Source organism: Bubalus bubalis, chromosome X (assembly GCF_019923935.1).
Source record: "Bubalus bubalis isolate 160015118507 breed Murrah chromosome X, NDDB_SH_1, whole genome shotgun sequence".
In the NCBI taxonomy this organism is placed as follows: Eukaryota; Metazoa; Chordata; class Mammalia; order Artiodactyla; family Bovidae; genus Bubalus; species Bubalus bubalis.
In genome coordinates, this window is record NC_059181.1 from 93,779,534 (window position 1) to 93,795,947 (window position 16,414).

The 16,414-nt window shown below is 40.2% G+C and overlaps 1 protein-coding gene across 3 annotated transcripts in view; it reads left to right on the forward strand.

Moving 5' to 3' along the window:
* PCDH19 (protocadherin 19) overlaps positions 1-16,414 on the forward strand; it is a 133,697-nt gene that overhangs the window by 50,982 nt on the left and 66,301 nt on the right. For all 3 annotated transcript variants that reach the window (XM_006075603.4, XM_006075602.4, XM_006075604.4), the window contains one exon: positions 10,994-11,052. In XM_006075603.4, the coding sequence (XP_006075665.1) occupies positions 10,994-11,052 (59 nt within the window). The remainder of the gene's footprint in view (positions 1-10,993; positions 11,053-16,414) is intronic.

Sequence of the window (16,414 nt, forward strand, 5' to 3'; positions counted from 1 at the left end):
CTTTATTTAAACTCTGGTCATAATTAGAGGGTTGCCAATGGTAAGCAACCATGGAGTCTGATTTTGAGAAATGTTTATTGTGCCTCATTAAATTTGAAATTAGTACTTAAAAAGATCAGAAATAATCTGTTTTCATTTTAGTGACAGTAAATATAAATGGATGCCATGCGTGCACATTCTTGCCTATAAGCCTCCCAGTATACTGTGTTTGCCATGGTCATCAGAATAACTACACCAAAAGAGAACTATGGAAAATTTCATTGACCACAAACAAGCAAATTATCTATTGTGTTTCATCTAATTAGAAAACATCAATATCAGAAGCTAACACATTCACTATTTTCAAGATGGTGTAGAACTTGGTTGTTTTTTGTCGGCATGATCACATATTACAGGCTTGAGCAACAAGCCGGTACAAGGGAAATGAATTTAGAATGATATGCCAAAGGCTGTTTTTCCTTCACTCTTAAATAAGCTTGTGGAGGCAACTGGGCTTTAAGTGATGTATAATATAAATAATGAGATTGGGTCTGGAACTGGATTTGGGGGTGTTGTTTGGGCCCACAGGCAGAGTCACCCGCAGCTTTCCCTCCAAATATTTTGAAAGTTTTTCAGCTGACAAGGTTTGCTCAATAGAAATTGCACTCTGCAGGCAGTCAGGACTCCGTAGCTGCTAAGTAGTAGAGAATTGAGGCCAATTAAATAGAATTCAGCAGAAATGGACCCGAGTGCTGAACCTTCTCTAAGCTGTGCATGCTCAGTTGCTCAGTCATGTCTGACTCTTTGCTATTGCATGGACTGTAGCCTGCCAGGCTTTACTGTCCATGGAATTATCCTGGCAAGAATACTGGAGTGGGTTGCCAGAAGGACTCAAAGATAGACTGGATTCAGGAGAGCTCTTACTGTGGCTCCCTGGGCCATTGCTGTGGAAGGTCTTACCTTGGTTTCTTATTGTCAGTTGGATCAACTTTATCAAATCATAGCTTCTGAAATTGAAGCTACCCCATAAGTCATCACTAGTCATCTTATGTCACCTTGTAAAGACGGTTGTCAATATCTCTAAAGGACAATTGAAATGGTCACCAAGGTTGCAGGGAAGAAAGTAGCTCATTCCTGGAGCCATCTCCGTCTGGAGAACTACCTGCAGTAGTGTGTGCCAAATTTTTCTTTTGTCTCTCTGTTTTGCTATACTCTCCTGACCCATTCACAAAAAGTAGCAAAGAAAGTCATTCAGATAAAAACAGGTAGAAAGCAGGCTAATCACTTCTCTGTTGTTACCAGCTTGTGTTTGCTTTCCATCTCAGTAGTAGGTCATGCCAAGAACAGTGTTCCTGGGTTTTTTTCTTGTTGTTCTTGTTTTTGTGACTTGTTCTAGCTGAGTCTGGAGAAGGAAATGTCAGCCCACTCCAGTACTCTTGCCTGGAAAATCCCATGGATGGAGGAGCCTGGTAGGCTGTAGTCCACGGGATCGCGAAGAGTCAGACACAACTGAGTGACTTCACTTTCACTTTTCACTTTCATGCATTGGAGAAAGAAATGCAACCCACCCCAGTGTTCTTGCCTTGAGAATCCCAGGGATGGGGGAGCCTGGTGGGCTGCCATTTATGGGGTCACACAGAGTCAGACACGACTGAAGCGACTTAGCACCAGCAGCAGCAGCTAGCTGAGTCAGTATTTAACGTGGCTGTAGCATTTAACCTGTGTGTTTGTTTTCTTGGCTGTTTAAGTGGGGGAGTAACAGTTGGCACCTGCTTGTAAAATACTTTAATATTTGGGGATGAAAGGCACTCTGAGCCTACAAAATGGCTTTAATGTGTGGTAGTTACATATTTGGGGATGATGATTACCCTCCAGGTTTTGTTCTACTGGTGAATGTGGTTGATAGCTATTTCCTTCTCAGGTTGAATTTTATTTATGTGGGATGAGATGGTATGACTCATGTGATTGGGTTAGTCATTTTATTTAGTCTTAAACTACTTGTATCCACACCAAAGTCTTGTTGTTTTTGCATTCCTGTGTAGAATAAACATTAACTGGTTCCTCAGAGCTTTTTGTAAGCAGATATTATTTTCAAGGGCACTGTACCCCACAAAGGACTTAGAAAAGGGTCCCAGAGAAGAACAGAAAACTGTTCTTATCTGTATAATGGGATGATGTTTAGTCTGGTCATTCAGTAGGCTCTTTGCCTCTGAATTGCATGGATTCCTACAGAAAGTTCCTAGGTTTCTCAAGGAGGCCTTTGTAGTAAAATATGTGCTGGGTTGCTCTTCTAAAGTCACAACTTTGACCCAATAAAAGATGAGGGTAGAGAAAAGGGCTTTCTCTAAGCTGCCTTTGTCACCTCTATGTAGTCTGTCTATATCGATGGTGCCAGTGAAATTTTAACAGTGATGATAAAAGGCCACCAAGAGGGGAACTCTTTCAACTTGACTTGGATGTTAACTAAATGGCCTATGTTTCCTACTGATAGCCCTGTCTGCAAGCCATTGGAATCCTCGAGTCTTCTTTCACATGATGAAAAGTAGCTGTCACACTGTCAGTCTGTGGCTCAGAGTTATACAGATAAGGCAAAGCTTTATCTTTTCACAGAAATTTTATCTACCCTGTTTTGGAAACACTATCATGTGTCATTACTGCCATTCCCAGAGATACAGCAGGACTGATGGATGATGGGCAGGAATCACCTAACCGTAGCATCTTATCCTTGGCAGTTATATCTAGACTACTGTGTATTTATAAGGTCATTGTTGGGAGTAAGGACAGAGAACAAACTGTAACTACAGAAGACAGTGGGCAGAAGGGATGCTTTCTGAAGAAACAGACCACCTTGGCCTTACAGATTTGGTCATCTGCTTTAGCAGTAATAAGAAGCTTTATTCTTAACCTCTTCCACCCCTTCTCTGGTCTTTCATTGATGGATTCATTACATGAGCACTTGCTAAGTGTCCAGCATTGTGGCACTGAGACTTCAAAAGAAAGCTTCCAGTCTAGTTGGAGGATATACTGACATACTACACATGAAATAATCATAGAACCTGAGGAAAAGCATAAGTACATCACATAGTCTGTACACTAAGTGATGAGAACATGTTAAGCTGTGTGGGATGATCAGAGATGTAGGCATATTAGAAATGAGGGTTGAGATATGAGGGAAGTAGAGGACTTGGTATTGGATGACTGCTCAGCTAAAGATTTAATTTCAAGTTAGCTCAGTTAGTAAAGAATCTGCCTGCAATGCAGGGGACCTGGGTTTGATTCCTAGGTTGGGAAGATCCCCTGGAGAAGGGAAATGGCAATACACTCCAGTATTCTTGCATGGAAAATCCTACAGACAGAGGAGCCTGGCAGGCTACAGTCCATGGGGTCACAAGAGTTGGACACGACTTAGCAACTAAACCACTAATGCTAAGTGTAACAGGGAACCATTGAAAGGTTTCTTTGAAGCCTTGAAAAGAGAAATGTTGTGATGAAAATAGCGGGCAAGAAAGGTTATGCACATAGCATTTTGCAGAATGGGCAAAAGGCAGATGGAGATGAAGTAGTGGCACAAGTTGATGAAGGCTGTGGAAGTGGAGCCAAAGGGGCATGCTATTTGTAAGAATTTTATAAGTTTTGTAACTCATTTGATAGGAGAGGGAGGTTCCCTGTATTTGTTACGTGGGTTTGTATGTGTAGCAAATATAAAGGCCAAATTCTCCTATGTGTATCATCTACTATCATCAAGCCATTAGTGTGCTAATTAATTCCATAGTGGAGAAGGAAATGGCAACCCAATCCAGTATTCTTGCCTGGGAAATCCTATGGACCTTGTGAGCTGCAGTCCATGGGGTCACAAAAGAGTTGGACACCACTTAGCGACAGACTTTAGTTACATTGAGTTGTGGTACAGTTCTCAAAGGTCCACTCCATAGCCTGTGCACGAGTATAACCATCCCTAGCACAGAGTTAATCAGTTTGTTATCTCCTTGCTGGTCTAGCATATATCTTTTTTTTTTTTTTTTCATTCTCAGGGTTTGGTGCATGTTTATTGCATGTAGGAATGAATGAAAAAACGAATGACTGAACAAGAGCTGGGGCTTGAAGGGAACATTGGCATCATTTGGGTTGCTCTCTTTATTTCCTAGATAGATAAATTAACACTTCCAGAGGGATCGAGTGCTTTATTCAAGGCCACCAATGAGTCAGTGACAGACACGAGGAGAGAATTCAGTTCACCCCCTCCCCTACATCACATTGCTTACTGTAGTCAGACCGTGTGTGTGTGTACATGAGAATTGCGCTAATGTGTACATAGGCATGGCTAGTGGAAGTTTACTTAGCTTGTTTTCCAGTTCAGGGTAATTCTGGTGATGGCAGCTCTGCAGATGGTGCCTTTTATTCTGTCTTCACTACTTTCTCATTCAGCTTCTGCTGTCTGGATGAATGAGTCTTTGAATATACATTTTAGCTGCAGGCATGTTAGCTTTATTTTTATATAGAATTTACATTTTCATTTTTATGTGCTGAAGATAGTAAGGAGGGAAAGGCCATTTGTCAATTCATTTCCTTAAAAAAATGCCTTTGTGAAAAGATGCCATTTGAACATCTAAAGCAGCAGTTATTTTCAGCAAAAGGTTATGAGTCTTATCATATGATCAATAGGTACAATTATCATTATTAGACATCAGCAGTTAAAAAAAGAACCAGCATTTAAAAATCATTTTGCTGTGCATCTTATTTGGGATTCTAGTTTTCCTGTTTGTATGGATAAAATGACTGAGTGAAAAATTAAAAAGAAATTAGTTAGCAGATTGCAGCTATAATGTTTTTCAGTTTGATGGGACTTTTAAAGTATAATTTAAAATGGCTGTTCATTTTCAAATGAAAACCTTAAGGTTTTCATCTCAGCATCTGTAACCTTTTTTAACGTTATAGTGTGACCTGGGGATTTGTGCCTCTGGGCAAAGATTGTAGTCCTGGATATCTGCATTTATTGGGCTTCTTTCTCCTTAGGGTTTAAGTCTATACTGATGATAAAGACTGGTGACTGAGAGTCACAGTCACTCTTCCAGAGACTAGGGCACAACTCAGTGAACTGTGAAAGTAATGCAAAATGACAATTAAAGTAGGGCATTCTGGTACCTTGGGGGCCTGACAAAGTGGAAGTATTTGACTTGTGATATGCCAGACTCATTAACATAATAACATACCACCCACCCCAAAGTCTCTCTAGAAAACTCCCACATCCAGAAAGAAGATGAGAATTGAAAATAGTTAGCAAAGAAGGCTCCTGTGCAGGGAAAAAAAAAAAAGAATTAAACGACAACAAACCCCAAAACATTATAGAAAAATCCTTGCAGTAAAGATCATGCCATTTCCCTCTTAAAAAAAATCTCATCTCTCTATCCAGAACTTAAGTCTCATTTTCTAGACTATTCTAATAAATATATAGTTTCCAAGAACACAGGAGAAAAGTATCAAACTTGAAATGGAAGAGGAGCTGCTTTGGTGTACTAATAGCACCGAGAAGTAACAATATTGAGTGTTTTATGGCAAGTTGGTAGGACACATATGTTAAAAATTAAAGGTAAGAACTCAAAAGACATAGTGTTTTTTGGAGTCAGTGAGTGTACAGGCAAACCTGCATGGTACAGTGATTTATGTTTAGAAAGGCGCTTCAGAGGAACCATTAAGAAACTGCAATAATGTTCAAAAACAAGGCAATTTGTTGCAACATTTTTTAAATAGCTAGAACATGGAAGCAGCCTAGATGTCCATTGACAGATGAATTGATACAGAAATTGTGGTACATATATATGATGGAATATTACTCAGCTGTTAAAAAGAACACATTTGAGTCAGTCCTAATGAGATAGATGAACCTAGAGCCTATTGTACAGAGTGAAGTAAGTCAGAAAGAGAAAGACAAATATTGTATATTAATGCATGTGTATGGAATCTAGAAAGATGGTACTGATGAACCTATTTGCAGGGCAGCAATAGAGATGCAGACATAGAGAACAGACTTGTGAACACAGTGCGGGAAGGAGAGGGTGGGATGAATTGAGAGAGTAGTGAGGAAACATATACATTACCATATGTAAAACAGATAGACAGTGGGAATTTGCTGTGTGACACAGGGAGCTTAATCTAGTGCTCCGTGACAACCTGGCGGGGGGTGGGATATGGTAGGAGATGGGAGGGAGGTTCAAGAGACAGGGGACATATGTATACCTGTGGCTGATTCGTGTTGATGTATGCCAGAAACCAGCACAATATTATAAAGCAATTACCCTCCAATAAAACAAACAAACAAACAACAACAACAAAAAACACACACACAAAAAAACAAGGCATGATGTGTAGGATTTTAAACCAAAATTTTAGTCCTTAGAGAAGAAAGCTCTAAGCTATCCAAAAAACTCTACTATCCACAAGTATTTATTCTTTATGTTTTTAGAAAATTCAGATTTGATTAAACCTAAACAAAGTGAGAAGTCTGTTCTCAGTGAATCCTAGGATAAAGAATTCTAATTAGAGAAAGGGTTTGGGAGGAATATGTTAAATGATAGGAAAGTGACACTTATTGTTGAGACTGGGAATATAATTATTATCATAAAAATACTATATAATAAAAGTTTGCTCTAGACCCATTTTTTTTGATGTCAAAATTTAGATTTTTCAGAAACAAATGTTCTTATCTCTTTGCTGTGTTCCTGTGTTAACTTAGCTGTCTCATTGGAGATGGGGACATTTCCTAGTGAAATTAATGTGACATTTAGATAAAATTTCCCCTCTCAAATGTTTCATGTTATTTCCCATACTTAGAGAGGGGATTGGAATAATGTCAAGCAAATTTTGATTAAATAAGGCTAACCGGGAGCCAATACATTCATGCAAAAAAGAAAAGCTCTTTTATTATTTCCTAAAACGTGTATTTCTTTTGTCATTTTTTAGTCTTTGTTGAGATGACCTTGGTAGATAATCTGGCAAAAGAGATGCCATCTTCTAGGCTTGCCTTAGAAAACACAGCACATCGGGTCAAAGCCAGTGTCTGGTCTTTCGCCCAAGACAGTTCTCCACTCTGGATGTCTGTTAGAATTACCTAGGAAGCTTTTAAAAAAGTACTAATGCCTGGGCCCCACTCCAGACCAATTACCTCAGAATCTCTTGGAGTGGGATCTTCTCAACAGTATTAAAAAAAAATTCCCTAGTTGACTCTAATGTGCAGTTAGGGCTGAGAACCACTGGCTTAAGACTTGCAAACTATTCATTAAGAGAAATTATTTCCTTCTTTGGGGTGGTCTGAGTCTCATTCTTTGCTGTACCTGAAGTGTGAAAAAAAATGTACTCTTTCAGTGCATTTGGATTTGAACACACACTTTGAATCAGTACAAGCAAGAATACTTGATGTTAGTTTACCCTGACTCATCATAGGCCATCTATGGCCAGTTGGCTCAGTTGTTTGGATTGTAGTCCTAATGAGGCCAGAATAGTATATCCTCTCCAATTATTAAGAGAATAATTCTGTTGCATAGGTTGTTTCCATAGTTCTCACCAAGCTGCCTCACAAAAAGACCTGAGACTGATTACAGAGGCAAAAGGCAATGGATGACTCAGCATAGTTCCATCCGCTATGGGAAAATCGGTTCTAGGAACCTGCCTCATGACTAGTGCTGCTAATTGCATGAGGGTGTATGCATGGGCCATCTGTCTATTATGGTTTGTGCTGGTTTGGGGAATAGAATATTTACATTTGAAGGTCAGGACAGATGAAAATGGGTGGCGGGGGTGGGGAGTTGACCCTTTTAGAGTAAAAAGAGAAAGATAGCAAGGTGATAAGCTTCAATGACACTTTCCTACCCTACAGTGGCAGATCATGCCTGGCATATCTGTCCAGGTTAACCCACCTGTATACCACAGCAAGGGAAAGAGAATTGCTAAGTTTCCATAAGTAAATCTTCTAGACCTGTGTTCTCCTATAACTCAGTGCCTGTGAGTGGGAATCCTCAAGGTGAGATATAGTACTCCATTAGGACCAAGAAGTAGTACAGTCACGAGGGATAAATTTGTATGATTTAGCTTATTTGCCCAGAGTTCTGTCATATCTCCACAGGGCTCCGAATTTGATGCACAGTGCACACATATATGCAAAGCAGTATAAAATATTCTACCTGAAAACTGACTTAATGTGGCAATATCTTGGAATGTTGCTCATGCTTTCTGTGCAAAGCTAGTATCTTCCTTTCTTTTACACCTGTGTCTCTGTTAACTTCCTTGGAAAAACTGATTTAGGAAGTTTGGAGGCTGCGATGGAATGTGTGCTGCATGGCACTCTTTTATTGCCCAAATGGGGCAAATCCCAGATCCTACTTGGGAATCCATATTCTGTAGAAAGCAGAGGATAAGGATTTCCACCATTCCTACCATAAGTTATGACAAATGCACTTGAAATTCCCCTTAGGATTTGTTTTCTGTTATGCCTATTTTAGGGCTCCCCTGGTGGTGCTAGTGGTAAAGAACCCGCCTGTTGATGCAGGAGACATAAGACATGGGTTCAATTCCTGGATCGGGAATATCCCCTGGGGGAGGGCATGGCAACCCACTCCAGTATTCTTACCTGGAGAATCCCCTGGACAGAGGAGCCTGGCAGGCTACAGTCCATAGGGTCACAAAGAGTTGGACATGACTGAAGCAAATTAGCACACATGAATTCATGGCTATTTTATGGAGGAGGAAAGTGAGACACATAGAAATTAAGTAATTTGCCCTAGGTTGCACAAACTAATAATTAAACTCAGTGCTTAATCATTTCCCTGTTTTATTTGGGCAGAATCCTTTTGTGTGGGTGTGTCAGGGGCAGTTGGCATGTTTCGTGTACTAAGTCGCTTTAGTTGAGTCCGACTCTGTACCCTATGGACTGTAGCCCACCAGGCTCCTCTGTCCATGGGATTCTCCAGGAAAGAATACTGGAATGGGTTGCCGTGCCTGCCTTCAGGGGATCTTTCCAACACAGGAATCGAACCTGCATCTCTTACGTCTACCTGCATCGGCAGTCGGATTCTTTACCACCAGCACTACCTGGGAAGCACTTAGCAGACTTCCACTTATTAAATTATATATTGTACTGAATATCATAGAGGAACACATTTACCCAACACTATTTTTGCCTTTTATATTGGTGTAGAAATTAATTCAAGAAGTGCTTGTTGGTTGACTCACTGATGGATAAGCTCTTCCAGCACTGTATTCCCAATGCAGCTTCAAGTTTGCTTCCTCCTCTTGTAGTTATGTTTGCAACAATTTCAGCCTCCATTTTCTTATGAACCAATTAGAAATGAACTAACCCTTTTGATTTTAACTCTCCCAATCCATTCCTTCCAACAACACCAAAACTTACTTGTGATTTTCATTAAAGGGGATTTTATCCTTTAGAAAAAGCTGGTGTGCTTGCATGTGTGCATGCTCAGTCGCTTCAGTCATGTCTGACTCTTTTCCAACCCCATGGACTGTAACCTGCCAGGGTCCTCTGTCCATGGGATTCTTCAGGCAACAATACTGTAGTGGGTTGCCATGCCCTCCTCTGGGAGAATCTTCCCAACTCAGGGATTGAACCTGTGTCTCTTATGTTTCCTACATTGGCAGGCAAGTTCTTTACCAGATATAATTACACAGCTCATTTTGAAATAAGGGGCATGGGGAGAACATGGGCATGCACCAGTAAGTACAGGAGAGTGATGGGGATTTAGTTTTCTTCTCCTTACATTCTCTTTCTCTCACTTACTTGCCACCCCCATCCCCACCTACTCTAGATACTTAGGGTCCCTATCCAGACTGTTGGCTATTTGGTACTCATGTGGTAGAACTGCTATCACCTGTCCTGTTTTCCTGTTTTCAAGGAGTCTGAGCTCCCTGAAACCTAAAGCTGTGTCTAAGAGCCTAGCATAGTTCATGTGTGACATGTAGTCATCTGAAAGGAATCTGCTGTTGTTAGCTCGACAGCTATTGTGTTTCCTTTCACAGGCACTTTCAGTTGAAGTGATTTCGGAAGGCCCTAAGGAATGGTGAGAATGGTGAGAATTTCTGGTAGACTGGCAGGGGGGCAGAGGAGATGGGCACTTTGCAGAGTAGTACTTTAGTTTTGGACATAAGATCCACTTTTTTAGGACCTCCAGTTACTTCAGTGTTGACTTTTCCCTGTGTTTCACCCTCCTAAGGCTGACCCCCCTGCAATCCGCCCCCAACCTCTGGATGCTTATCAGCTGTTTTCCCAACTCTTTTATCTGGCAGGTATTCTGCATTTGCTTTTGTAAAGCTGTTGCTCAGGCAGTCTACTGTAACCACATTAGACAGTGGTGTTTTAATGATGGGAGCTGAGACAAGGGTTTACTTTCAAACTTCATGTTTCACATGAAAGGATTTGGCACCCACTGTGGACTGCTTTTCACCCCGTTTTAGGTGTAATACTTGTTTGCCTCTATATCTGTGATAAAATGAAGGCCTCCCTATATAACCAGTGCTGAGCAAAATGTCTTAAAACAAAGGGAAGTGCAGAGTTTAAATCCACAGTGGAGGATTACCTTGCCTGCATTTATATATCTGTGGAATAAATATTTTAATGTGTTAATTATCTACTACTAATAAAAATACCTTTGAACTTCCAGTCAATTTGATGGGTACAGAATTGTGTCCACTGGGGAATGGGAAGCAATTAGTTTCTGTAAAGAGTTTGGGTCATGCTGTATCTTCCCTAAGTGGTTGCATGGTCAGTAGTCAGGTGTATTCTAGGGGATGTTTGTGTCATCTTCCTCTGTTCAGGGGCCTGCCTCCACAGAGCCCCCAGGGCCCCAGGGAGGTGGCAGGTATTCGTCAGGGTGTTGCCCTACTATGGCTATAGTTTCTGATTCATTCATTGCCTCTTGCTCAGTAGAAAAATTCCTCCTAAGTAGGACAGTTTGACTCTATTCATGAATCACCTCCATAACATTTTTAATCTTTTCTTTCCCCATTGCAGACTGAAAATTATTCCTTTGACTCCAACTACGTGAACAGCCGAGCCCATTTAATCAAAAGGTATGTTGGTTTGCTTGCCTATTTCTACAATTAAGCTCAATTTAATACAAAAAGCATGAAAATATTTTTAAATGATGCCTTTTCAGATTTTAAAGTGAAAATGCTTGTCTGCTTATTGTAGGAAATTAGGAAAATTCAGAAAAGCATTAAAAAAAAACTAAATAAAAATCACTGGTAGTTCCACCACCCAAAATCACTGTTGGCATTTTATCATGTTTATGTAACTGTATACAGAAATAATTAAATTTAAATTGTGGTCATATTAAAATAAAATTGATTTGATAATTTAGAAATCTAATATTAAAATTTTCTCCTGTGTATCTTCTATTGAATTTTAAGATGGTTGATGGCTGTTATTTTGGCAACTTTGAAATAATTTTAAGGCTATTTTAATGACAGATAAACTAATTTCTTATCTTTAAAAAACTTTATAGATGAGAGAGGGAAAGATAATATACTTGCTAATACAATAAATCTTAAAATAGGTATTTCAAGTGAAGCATTCAAAGTTGAGATTTGTGTGAATGGTTGCTCATAACCCAGTTATTCATGGAGACACAATGTATGTGGATACAGAGCTGAATACTGCCTGGAAGATTCCAGGGCAGGAAAATTTCAGGAAGGAAGATTCCATCTGGTGCAGTGGTCACCAAGGTGCCCAAGGCAGGCAAGATGAGGGGTTTAGGGAGTCCTCTAAGCAGAGAATTTGTGCAGAAAAACTGGTACTGACCATTCAGATGATGCCTTTCTTACTGTTTGATGCAATTGTCCTCTTAAATGGTCCAGAGGTTATTCTGTAGCTAAAATTGAACTCTGTATGTGATTGTTAATAGAAATGAAATAGAGAAGCAAGCAGGGTATGTTAGAGCTGCAGTAGACAAGATCTGAAAATTCTATTATTTTGCTGGCTCTAATCCCATAAATTTATATCACCAGAAGGGTAGGATTTGAGGAATAAACTAGTTTGTTATAGAAACAACTTTAATTCAGATCTAATTTAATTCACGATGCTGCAGTAATGCCTGCTAACATGCTAGGCGTATCTGTATCGGTCTGGAACCACTTGTGACCTTAAGTGATAATTGTTAATTATGTGAAAATGGATAGCCCAGTATTAACAGTCATAGCATTGTTTGGAATTTTTTGAGGGATTGGGAAGGATCCATTTTGAATATTTTCTTGGCCCACAGAATAAATCAAAAGGTGAGGAAATCAAAATTATTCAACTGATTTATTAGGAAGGATAAAAGCCCTCTTTTTGTACACTGATTAGAGTAATTGCAGCAGAAATTTGCTTTCTTTTCTGCTTCAGAACTGTTATTTCAAAGCTCCTTTTTTCAGACTTCTGATAAAAACAGTGAGTTACCTATCCTCACAGGCCCCTTGGGCTAGCTCTGGGTACCTGGAAATTCTATGACCGGGTTAAACTCGTAGCATGAACCTGATTTTCATAGCATGGCAGAAGGCTAAGACTCTTGGGAACCCTCATCTTAGGTCAGACCTGAATATCCAATGCACAAGGCAAACTGATGAGATGAAAACTTATGTTCACACATTTAGCTTTTGGGACACATGTATTTCTTTAGCAGCTTTTGGACTTACTAGAACTTCTGATTTTGATTAATTATATGTTTTTATTTACACACATGCACACACAAAAGGTACAATGTGGAATTAATAGGCTCTCAGTGGAAAAATCTCCTGATGTTCCCTGAGATCAAAGATAGTGCTTTTTTTTTTTTTTTTTCCAATCAGGGATCACCTTGGTTAAAGAGGAAAGCTCAGGGACACAAGCATTTTTGCCAGGTTCTGTTTTTGGAACCCTGAGAGCTTTGGAAAACTACAAAGGTCTTGGAATTTATGGGATCAGTTGAATTTAGACAAAGCACAATACCTGGAAAGACACAGGGAATCTTGTGTGCTATGCTTTTTGAGGGGGACTAACTATTTTAAATGTAAAATGTATGGAAAGTGTTAAGAGAGTAGTAATTAACATCAGATGATAAAACCACACAAACTGTGTTCACATACCTCACAGTGATGTTTGAAAGGTGTTTCATGGTATGTGGTTTCTTGAGGATCCACTTACATGCATGGGAAATATCCTGGCCAGAAAATTCTCAATCTGATAATCAGTCTTAATTTTATTATCAAGTTCTTGTTTCTTTAAATGCCAATCCAATTTCAGGCCAACTTTGAGAATTTCTTTTCCTATCCTTTTTTTTCTTCTTCTGTTCACTTTCTACCCACCCAAGGATTCTTCTTAGAGCCTGCTTTTTGGCATTCTCCAGGGCTTATTAACTGTCTTACGCGCAGGCTTCCTTTTCTCTCTCTCATCTCTCTACCTGAGGTAAACCAACAGAAAGCCAGAAGGCAACAGGGTTTCTCCTAGCACAAATTAAGGTTCAGAAGGGTGAGGAGTAGATCAGGAAGTGTAATGGAAGATATATAGCATATTGCCCCATTATCTTCTGCACTGAGTAATCTAGTGATTTATTTCTGTAGTATTTTTTTTTTCCAGAACGTCATCTGTAACCTGTAGGTATACCCAAGGTTTATGTCAGAGTCCCAGATTAACAAGCCAAGACAGTTCAGAATTTTTTCTGGATGAATTTCCTTCCTGCTATGTTTGTTGTCTTGCTATCATCTCAGAGCAAGGAAAGCCAGCAGTGGGACATTGCCCTTGCTGCAACACTGTCTTTCCTCATGCCAGTTTTCTGTACTGCTGTCTGATACCCATTCCTGCAGTGCTTTTGAGCAATATCAAGCAGGGCATGGGGCTGTAGCTCAAAGAAAATAAAGCAGGAAATGAACATGGCTCTGAAGCAGAGTGGAAAAGAAAATGAGCATTGGCTCCTAAACCATACAGAGTGCTTTCCTTTTCCACCTGAATTGTCCTGGGGTTTTGCAGCACCTGGTATGATGCCTTGTCTATAACAAATGCTGGTACATGTCTATTGAACGAATGGATGAAAAAAGTTTAAAAAAAACTCAGCATTTTTCCATTGAAAACTAGCATTAAACATTCCTTTATACCGACAATTTCTGGCCTTTTATGTGCATTAGAATCACCTGGGAGGCTTGTTAAATGCAGGCTCTAGCACCATCCCTAGAGAATCTCCAGTTTTCACAGGTTCCCAAGGTGATTGTGATACAGGTGATCCAAGAACCACTCTGCTGCTGCTGCTGCTGCTGCTAAGTCGCTTCAATCGTGTCCGACTCTGTGTGATCCCATAGGCGGCAGCCCACCAGGCTCCCCCATCCCTGGGATTCTCCAGGGAAGAACACTGGAGTGGGTTGCCATTTCCTTCTCCAATGCATGAAAGTGAAAAGTGAAAGTGAAGGCGCTCAGTCGTGTTTGACTCTTAGCGACCCCATGGGCTGCAGCCTTCCAGGCTCCTCCATCCATGGGATTTTCCAGGCAAGAGTACTGGAGTGGGGTGCCATTTCCTTCTCCAAAGAACCACTCTAGGATCTTATGTTTCTTAATATAGTTACCCTACTCTTTTGACTTTTAGTCCATTCTTATTCTCAGAAGCTATTTCCTGGGTATGTGGTGTTACCTACTAGAAAGGTTCTCTCCTTTCAGATTTTTCTGTTCTTTGGAAAGATTTCTAATATTTTGGAGTGTAAATATGGGTCAGAATGTTAGTAATGTTCATTCATCAAGTATTCTCTGAGTCTTATGTACAGAATCTTATTCCAAATTTTTTCAAACTTGTTCCTCTGTTACTCACCAGAACAAGTAATAGAAACATCTGTATTTACAATACCATTGCAAAAAGGACCCTAATTTATTGTCCCACAAAAGTTGCTTTATAAGTCTTTCATCTCCCAAGAGGTACACAGGTAGTAAAGCAAGTGCAATCAGTATTTTTTTATGCCTGGCATAAATTGTTATTTGTTTTGGGTGAGTGGCCATTTACCAGGCTGTTTTACAATTTGCAGCATCTTACTTACTGAATCTTAAACTGCCTTGCAGAAATCCATTCATTAAGCCACTAAATGTCCTTACAGGATGAGAGTAAGTGGCACTTAGTTTGTCAGATGGGCAAACTGTTCTTTATACAAGTTAACTATTTTAAGCTTTGGCGGAGGGGGTTAATATACTTTGCTTTTTCTTTAGAGAACATATGACTTCTCATTCTCAAATTACCAGTCCTTTAAGTCCAAGTAGCCAATTCTTCACTATTTTGTTATTTCTTTCCTTCCTATAAAAAGCCAAAAGCTCCAATGTGGTTTATAATACTTCAGTTCAGTTCAGTTCAGTCGCTCAGTCATGTCCGACTCATTGTGACCCCATGAATTGCAGCACACCAGGCCTCCCTGTCCATCACCAACTCCCGGGGTTCACCCAGACTCATGTCCATCGAGTCAGTGATGCCATCCAGCCATCTCATCCTCTGTCGTCCCCTTCTCCTCCTGCCCCCAGTCCCTCCCAGCATCAGAGTCTTTTCCAATGAGTCAACTCTTCGCATGAGGTGGCCAAAGTACTGGAGTTTCAGCTTTAGCATCATTCCTTCCAAAGAAATCCCAGGGCTGATCTCCTTCAGAATGGACTGGATGGATCTCCTTGCAGTCCAAGGGACTCTCAAGAGTCTTCTCCAAGACCACAGTTCAAAAGCATCAATTCTTCGGCGCTCAGCCTTCTTCACAGTCCAACTCTCACATCCATACATGACCACAGGAAAAACCATAGCCTTGACTAGAGGGACCTTTGTTGGCAAAGTAATGTCTCTGCTTTTCAGTAGGCTATCTAGGTTGGTCATAACTTTCCTTCCAAGGAGTAAGCGTCTTTTAATTTCATGGATGCAGTCACCATCTGCAGTGATTTTGGAGCCCCAAAAAAGAAAGTCTGACCCTGTTTCCACTGTTTCCCCATCTATTTGCCATGAAGTGATGGGACCAGATGCCATGATCTTTGTTTTCTGAATGTTGAGCTTTAAGCCAACTTTTTCACTCTCCACTTTCACTTTCATCAAGAGGCTTTTTTGTTCCTCTTCACTTTCTGCCATAAGGGTGGTGTCATCTGCATATCTGAGGTTATTGATATTTCTCCTGGCAATTTTGATTCCAGCTTGTGTTTCTTCCAGTCCAGCATTTCTCATGATATACTCTGCATATAAGTTAAATAAGCAGGGTGACAATATACAGCCTTGACGTATTCCTTTTCCTATTTGGAACCAGTCTGTTGTTCCATGTCCAGTTCTAACTGTTGCTTCCTGACCTGCATACAGATTTCTCAGAGGCAGGTCAGGTGGTCTGGTATTCCCATGTCTTGAAGAATTTCCCACAGTTTATTGTGATCCACACAGTCAAAGGCTTTGGCATAGTCAATAAAGCAGAAATAGATGTTTTCTGG